This window comes from Gigantopelta aegis, chromosome 9 (assembly GCF_016097555.1).
Source record: "Gigantopelta aegis isolate Gae_Host chromosome 9, Gae_host_genome, whole genome shotgun sequence".
NCBI lineage: Eukaryota > Metazoa > Mollusca > Gastropoda > Neomphalida > Peltospiridae > Gigantopelta > Gigantopelta aegis.
In genome coordinates this window covers 41,579,365-41,588,177 of record NC_054707.1, presented here as the reverse complement: position 1 = coordinate 41,588,177, position 8,813 = coordinate 41,579,365, and the positions used below count along the sequence as shown (strand labels likewise).

Genomic DNA, 8,813 nt, shown 5'->3' with positions numbered 1-8,813 from the left:
TTACGACGTCATTAAGTATGCCAAAACAGCTACTGCAGCGTTAACTGTTGACAAAATATTCGTTGAAGAGGCGTTGTCGTCTGAAAAATATAAAGCAAACAAATAACAAAACTAACAATCAGAAAAAAACATTTGCCTAGCCCAAAATACCAAGTTTACGGAGTAAGGCTAGCGTCGTACCTAGCCCAAAGTAACAGGTTTTATGGGGAATTTGTTAATTAGAAAATGCATTGGGACACATCAATATTTGGTCTTCTCCAGATTGGCAAAAAAGGTCACTTTTAAACAAAAAACACCTCGGGTACTCTACTCAAATGTCAGTATAGGGTCAGATTGGTTGAAATGCAAGTCTTTTTTCATTGAACTGCGTGATTGTAATGTTGCCAGGGTTTCATGAATTAGGCCCCATATCATAATTTTAATGTATGTATATATGCAAGAAAAGCTTTGACAGTATTCCGGGTTTCTCAGATGAAATGTTGTTATTAAAATGGAATTTGCATCTTACCCCAGAGACAGAAGTTCGGGCTTCCTGTGAAGGATTCAGACATGGTCTTGGCGGTTCCTTGGTAGAGAGTAGACTGTCTGGGACTACAGGTCCCACTGGCGAGAGCCGTTAACGTTCCAACGCACGAAATCATCGTATCCACTGTCCTACAACAAACCAAGTTATGAACACTGTTTTTAACGGGATTATTATAATAAGGATCTTGGTGGCTATGTAGGTAGGCCGCTTGTGTTTAAACTGGTTGGTTGTTCGTTCATATCCCAGTACTGTTCAAACCCAGAGTGAATTTTAACAATTTGGTAGGTAGGTGAAAAGTCATCGCATCCAATTATCCCCCGTGAGAACCACTAACAACTAACCCATTTCAAACTGACCTTCAGATTGTGGTATACAGAGGATTTCTAAAGATCTAATAATTAAAATATATATATACATGTATATTTATATTCCACAAGTTACTACTAATGTAACCCATAATGTCTAAATGGGGAATAAAAATTATGGTACTCTAAAGATTTCACGATATCTGCGTTATAATAAAACAATTATGATACTAGCGTGAATGGGGTTTTTTAAAATAAAAAACACATAGAGCATCTTTGAAAACTACATTTTAATAAAAATAAAAAAATCATATATTTTGTACAGTGTGTGTCTCTCTTACTGAGTAAAAACTTCAGTTTGTAACATATTTTGCAACCGCTATAATTTGACGCAACTACGGGCCGAATTTACAAAGCCTGTTTTTCTCATACACGCGTGGAAGTATTATTTACAAAGCCTGTTTTTCTCATACACGCGTGTAAGTATTATTTACAAAGCCTGTTTTTCTCATACACGCGTGTAAGTATTATTTACAAAGCTTAAACGCTTTTGTTTATTAAAACAGGCTTCGAAAAATCGGTCATTTAGATCTTCTGATCTAGAATATAGCCGTTACAATAAACTTTTACTCGTAGTTTCTTCTAGACATCATCGTTAATCTGCTGAAGTAAAGCCTAAAATATAATTAGAAACTTGAGCCTCTTTTAAAAATAATAATTGTGTGGCTGCATGACAAAAGGTGCCACATGGTCAAAAAAAAAAAAGAGGTGTTTTTGGAGGAATAAGATAAAGCACATTCTACAGAGCAAAATTCTGTTTTAATTATGAAAATCGGATGAAAACTTTCCGAAATATTGAACTTTTTGTACATACAATTATGATTTTTTCCAAAGGACCATCTTTGAGAAAATGAAGTCCGAAGTTTTACATAAAAAACCTGATTCATTATTGCTTGAAATCTTCATTAATAATAATAATATATGCCAACCAAGTTATTCTGTACTCTGTAACCACGCAATATTTGTTTTAACAGTATATGCCATTGACAAGAATTTATATTGAACCTCCATTATACATCCCCCCCCCCCCCACCCCTTTAAAAAAAAAAAAAAAAAAAAAAAAAATGCACAATAGTATCCACCATCAATAAAATGAGAAACTATCAGTGCTCACACCAAATATGAATGCTATGACTAGACAGGAATATTTAGTCAAACATAAGTCAATAGTTCTCCAGCTTTGAACATACAGTAAGTTCTCACATACCAGGTTGTAACACGGCCAGAGTAATGAGCCCGATGACCACCTCGATTTCAGTAAATAGATTCGTTTGATTCGAAATCCGATTCTGACTCACTCTGATCCCTACTTACAAAGTAGTCCATAATAATGTCTTGTAACACATCGTCAGAAGCAATGTTTCTCATACTGGCATTGATGTTTAACAGCGAATTCAACTGGCGAGCCACCTCAGCTTCCTTTGTCATTACACATGCTGGTCTCACGGGCGCCGCCATTTTCTCAATTGATACCGTGAATCGAGCAGGCACTTGGTTTTTTTACATGTTCGTCTCGATTTAGCTTGATTTAAATACGTTTCACGTCTCGCATTACAACATACACAGTCTTAGTACTACTTCAAATGCATTTTTACTTCATAAATTGAACAGACGATCGCACGTTTTTCTTATTTTGTAGTTTGGGAAAAAGTAATTGTTGAATTTTGCCACGGAAATTGTCTCAATGCGCATTACTCCTACGTGACAAATATGTCTGCGCACTTGCTATATTTAGAAAGTAGAGTTCACGACCTTTCCAGTGGTATGCAATGCTTGGCGTTGAAAAGTCCAAGATTTTATAATAAACTCAGCCAAATAAGTGATTAATTCTTGCGTAATTAAAGACAATTAGAATTTGACAGGTTGTACACAATCACCAAATAACATGTTTTATTGTTTTATTTGAGGAAAAACTATGTATTAGTATGAAAGTTAAGTTGTTTTAAAAACTGTTTGTGCAGCCACATATTATGTTTAGAATGTATCATCTGATGCGTAAGTAATGCTTAATTTGAAACGTGGTGGGGTTTTTCTACATAACTGTTAGATACTGTCTGCTGAAGGAAGGAAGGAAATGTTTTATTTAACGACACACTCAACACATTTTATTTACGGTTATATGGCGTGAGACATATGGTTAAGGATCACACAGATATTGTAGGAGGAAACCCGCTGTCGCTATTTCATGGGCTACTCTTTTCGATTGGCAGCAAGGAATCTTTTATATGTACCATCACATAAACAGGATAGCACATACCACGGCCTTTGATGTACCAGTCGTGGTGCACTGGCTGGAGTGAGAAATAGCCCAATGGGCCCACAAACGGGGATCGATCCCAATTGTCGGCTGAAGGTGCTGTTCTAGATAACTGTTAGAATATATCAGTTGACATCAACTCAATGGAAAAACTGGGATGAGGTGCTCGTCTAGAAAATATATTTAGAATGTATCACCTGATGCCAAGTCAATTCTTAATTTGATACAGGATATTTTTCTACATAGCTGAATGTGCTCTTCTGTTTGAATATATCGGTTGACATTAAATCAATGGATAAACTGGAACGAAATACTTGTCTAGAACACATATTTAGAATATATCAGCTGATCACAAATTAATCAAGGAGCATGCATAAAGTGAAAATATGGGCATGATCTTAGACTTACTGACAAGCTTCCTTTCCACTTCCTACACTGGAAATTGGGGCCACGCATTGATCAAATCCGCTATCACAAGCATCCAGTGAATACTGCTTTCCTGAAATGAATGAATGAATGAACGTTTAACGACACCCCAGCACGAAAAATACATCGACTATTGGGTGTCAAACTATGGTAAATGCAAAATGTAAGTGATAAAGAAACATCAATATAAAAATGCTATGAACGAGATGAATTTTCATTTAAAGTGATTATCTTCAGTCTGTAGCCATTTAAAAAGGTGTTTGGTAAAGGAATATTTTTACAGTACTAATTTTACAATTACAGTGTACTTACATTTCCTTGTTTAGTATATGAATATCTCTAGCACTAATGCGGGGCGCGACGTAGCCCAGTGGTAAAGCGTTCGCTTGGTACGCGGTCGGGCTTGGATCGATCCCTGTCGGTGGACCTGTTGGGCTGTTCCTCGCGCCAGCCAGTGCTTCACGACTGGTATATCAAAGTCCGTGGTATGTGTTATCCTTTCTGTGGGATGGTGCATATAAAAGATCCCTTGTTGCTCATTGAAAAGAGTAACTCATGAAGTGGCGACAGCGGGTTTCCTCTCTCAATATCTGTGTGGTCCTTAACCATATGTCCGACGCCATATAACCGTAAATAATATGTATTGAGTGCGTCATTAAATAAAACATTTCATTCATTCCTACCACTAATGCATTTCTTAACATCGCAATGTTTTGTAATATCTTAGAATCGATTTTTGTCTGAAACATATTTTCGTACGTAAGAATTTATTATTTCAAACGAAATTTAAACTTATTCAGCCAAAGGTAATCCCAAATGTATTTATCTATATGGTTTATACTTAAAACATGTTACGGTAAGATAGTGTTTTAAAAGAAAAACGGGGCAAAGCAGGATGTGTGTTTAGAGACAAACAGATATCTCGCTACGACTGAAAATTCAGGACAGTCCCTTTAATATACGAATTGAGGTTCATAAGATTTGATATGTACATTGGACACTCAAGTCACCACCTGTATTGATTTAAGCAACCATCCAAAGAGGTCAGCTTACTAGGGGTTTTTTAACGTCATATAACATAGCACATAATTATTAACCTGCAATCAGCAGGAAATAGTAATTGTTTAATGACACATCGACGTAAAACAGTTAGACAGTGTCAGAACAGATATTCCTACTATTTGACAGCAAGGGAGATTACTAAAGCAAAATATTTATTGGTTATACGCTGCGTTGGTCATGTGGCATGAACAATTGTAATAAGGTGTTGACTTCAATCTTTAACACATAGTCATCCTGGCCTGGGTTTAAAAGTTAGTTTATTTTGTTCAACGATACCACAATAGCACATTAATTGATTAACCATCGGCTATTGGGTGTCAAACATTTGATAATACTGACACGTGGTCTTAGAGTAAACCAATTTATGTTTTCCATTAGCAGCCAGGAATCTTTAATATACACACTTTCGAACAGACAGGACAACAAACATCTCGGCCTTTGGTATACCAGTTGCGGGGAACTGATTGCAACCGGGTAAACCCAATTAGACAATGGATGCGTTGACGGACTTCGATCCTACGACGACCGGTGTAAACGGAATGCAAGTCCGTGGGAACAGTTGTCTGACCGGACTTAAATCGCCTAGGAATGCAGGTCCTAGGTCTAATATACCTAGGAATGCAAGTCCTAGGACTTACGTTCCTAAGGAATACTGGTCTGACTGCCAGGATATCAAGTCCGGGCCTCTATGATATCTTAGTCCCAACAAACCATATCATCGATAAAAAAAATACGTTAAATGATTTTCATTAATGTTTATCAATTAAGAGAAATATCAATGACTAAGAGTGGGTTTTAGCAGCTCAATGGGCTACTACACCGACTAAAACGAAACAGTAACCCCTGAACAATTGTCATACTCTCAATAATATGCACACACAATTTACAAAGATCCATTTAAACAGACTAACTATTCATGACACTTTTACACCACCAGTTTTGGTCGCAATAGGCATTCAGGCTCCTTTTTGCTGATTTTTATTGGCCAAATGAAACGAAAATGTCAGAATCTGGAACACAACGTATATTTAAATTCGCATTACTACCAAGACGCTAAATGGGATTCCAAACAAATCAGTCTGCATTTTTACATGGACTACAACTAACATTGTGACTAAAATTATGGAAATGCATGGTGAAGATTTTAGGCCAGCTCATTTTGCCCGAACGTGTTCATTGTCCCTCCCCCCCCCCCCCCCCCCCCCCCCACTGGGGTAGTGATCCCTCGACACCCACCTCCACCCAATCTTGAATGCTTATGATGTTCTTAACGGCCAGGTATAATAATACAGACCCTTTCCCCAACTCATTTCTTATGCTTTTTATGGTCAAAACTGTCATAAGGCAGTCGGTCATAATTAAGTGTTTTGATGCTATTTTTAATTATTCATCAATAAAAGTCAAATTTCCATGCTTATTATTCCTGTTATTTTATATTGTAGTAACTGGTCATTATAGTACTAGTTATAAGTACTAACTACTAGAACTAAGTACAGTTTTTAAAGTTTTATTTCAGGGATTTTCTGGAATCAGATATATATGTAATAAGCAAACTATCGGAAATAAATTCCAGAGGACTAGGAATACTAGGATTGAAAGTCCTGTGGACTAGGAGTACCAGGAATAAAAGTCCCACAGACTTCCATTCCTCGGAATGCACGTCCCACAGACTTAAATTCCTAGGGATACAGGTCCAACAGACTAGGATTCCGAGGAATGGAAGTCCGATCGGACAAAGATTAAGAAAATCACAATTAATCAGATTGTGACTTACCGTCAAAATATAAACCTACAAAACATATTATTAAAAATTATGTTGGTGTATATAGGAATTGTCTTTTGTTGTTCACCAAATGTTAAGTTTTTTGGAGTTACCCGTTTTCATATATATATTTTTTAAACAATTTTGGACTACATATTTCTTCGTGTTGAACACATGGACATATAGCCTACTTTATATCTGTAGTTGCATTACATACTTCTGAAAAAAGCAAGATATTCGTCCTACTTCAATATGCTAACAAAAATGTAAGACGACTACAAAAATTCACTTCACGTGTCTGATCCACAAGTCTATGACGTTAAAAAAAAAATTAAATTGATACTCTAACTTAAAAATATTTTTGACATGGAGGTTTGAACACACAATAATCTTAAGAAACTGGTACACTTATCCATCACACTACGAGGGAAGGCTGCCAAAACCTTACTTTTTTCTCGTCTCTTTCTGGCAGCTCGTGCAAATTGCAGAGTATAATAAACGGACATCTAATTTGCCGGACTAGTAGAAGGAATTTAAGTCCGGTAGGAATACAAGTCCTAGGGTAAAAACAACTTAAAAATAAACCTGGAATGAAAGTCCGGGTAGGACTATGGTTCCTCAGCTATGGAGGTCCGATAGGACTACTGTTCCTACGGACCTGCGTTCCTTTTACACCGGCCTCGGTGGCGTCGTGGTTAGGCCATCGGTCTACAGGCTGGTAGGTTCTGGGTTCGGATCCCAGTCGAGGCATGGGATTTTTAATCCAGATACCGACTCCAAACCCTGAGTGAGTGCTCCGCAAGGCTCAATGGGTAGGTGTAAACCACTTGCACCGATCAGTGATTCATAACTGTTCAACAAAGGCCATGGTTTGTGCTATCCTGCCTGTGTGAAGCGCAAATAAAAGATCCCTTGCTGCTAATCGGAAAGAGTAGCCCATGTAGTGGCGACAGCGGGTTTGCTCTCAAAATCTGTGTGGTCCTTAACCATATGTCTGACGCCATATAACCGTAAATAAAATGTGTTGAGTGCGTCGTTAAATAAAACATTTCTTTCTTTCTTTCTTTCGATCCTACGATCAAAGTACCTCAGCAAACATTATATCCTCCATCACAATAAGTTGGAATATCAAAAGAATATATCGTGTCTCTAGCTAAACGAAAATGGCAATTTCTCGTACTTTTACCAACATTATTACAACATCCTCGCCGCCGCTTACGGCCTTATAGAAAAAGTACATCCTTAAACTCACTTTCTTCACAAAAGTAGAATTCTCCATTTGCCATTGTCCTGGTCTTGTCGACAGCGTTTTGGATCTCTGTGACAGCAGTCGGGTCCGTGCATACAGATGTATTTGTCGACATGCACGTGAAATACTGGTCGAACAATCTACAAACACAAGGGTCGTTAGTATAACTACTCAAAAGAATTTAAGGGTCAGACGATATTTTCGACATTATTTTCTGAATGTCAATTATATTAGCTAGACCATAATGTCACGCATGGTATTGTTCTATTTTGACGAAAGTGGGTCTAAGCAACCCATAAATGAATTAAAATCCACTGTCATTGACACTGTCGACTAGTTCTAATGGCGAAAACATGCTTACATTTGCACGTAAATTAGGGCGAAAGCGAAAGGTCTGCTAAGTGCCCATAACTTGCTTTTTCACAAAGCGCTTCATTTGCACGCTTTGCACGTGTATTCCATGTTCCCAATGCTGAATTTCCGTATAATTGGAGCTTGCGTTCGTGTACGGTGCACACTCCAAATTCGACAATGGTACGACTTCAACTGACTATCGAAGATCGAGGAAGGGCTATTGCTTGGCTTCAGGATGGCAATACGCAAAGAAATGTTGCTCTGAGACTTGGTGTCAGTCAGTGTCGTTGGGCGACTGTGGCAACGGTACCAAGAAACGAATTCTGTTCGAAATCGTCCACGTTCGGGAAGACCCCGAAGCACTACAAATAGAGAGGACCGCTACATCACCAATATGGCTCTACGTCAACGCACAACCACTGCACGCCGATTACGTGACAATCTGCGGACTGCACTGGAACTCGAGTGTCTGATCAAACCATACGCAATCGTCTGAGAGCCAATAATCTACGCTGCCGTCGTCAGGCTGTTCGACCACCGCTCCTACCACGTCACAGAACGGCCAGACGTCACTGGTGCACGCTTCATCTGCGGTGGCAACGTGTTCAGTGGAGTCGAGTGATGTTCACTGATGAGTCCAGGTTTAGTCTCCAGTTCAACGACGGTCGGGTTCGTGTCTACAGACGTCCTGGGGAGCGCTTAGACAACGTCACCGGTTCGGTGGTGGCAGCGTCATGGTGTGGGGCGGCATCTCTATCCACCACAGGACCCCCCTCTATGTGGTGGATGGCAATCTGAATGGAATCCGCTAT

At 38.6% G+C, this 8,813-nt stretch overlaps 1 protein-coding gene across 1 annotated transcript in view; it reads right to left on the bottom strand.

Annotated features, from left to right (window-relative positions):
- Positions 1-8,813, bottom strand: part of LOC121381581 (flocculation protein FLO11-like) — a 45,760-nt gene continuing 36,947 nt past the window's right edge. The window contains exons 8-11 of the mRNA XM_041510914.1: positions 7,651-7,787; positions 3,557-3,647; positions 509-654; positions 1-80 (exon numbers count right to left, since the gene is read on the bottom strand). Of these exons, the coding sequence (XP_041366848.1) occupies positions 1-80; positions 509-654; positions 3,557-3,647; positions 7,651-7,787 (454 nt within the window). The remainder of the gene's footprint in view (positions 81-508; positions 655-3,556; positions 3,648-7,650; positions 7,788-8,813) is intronic.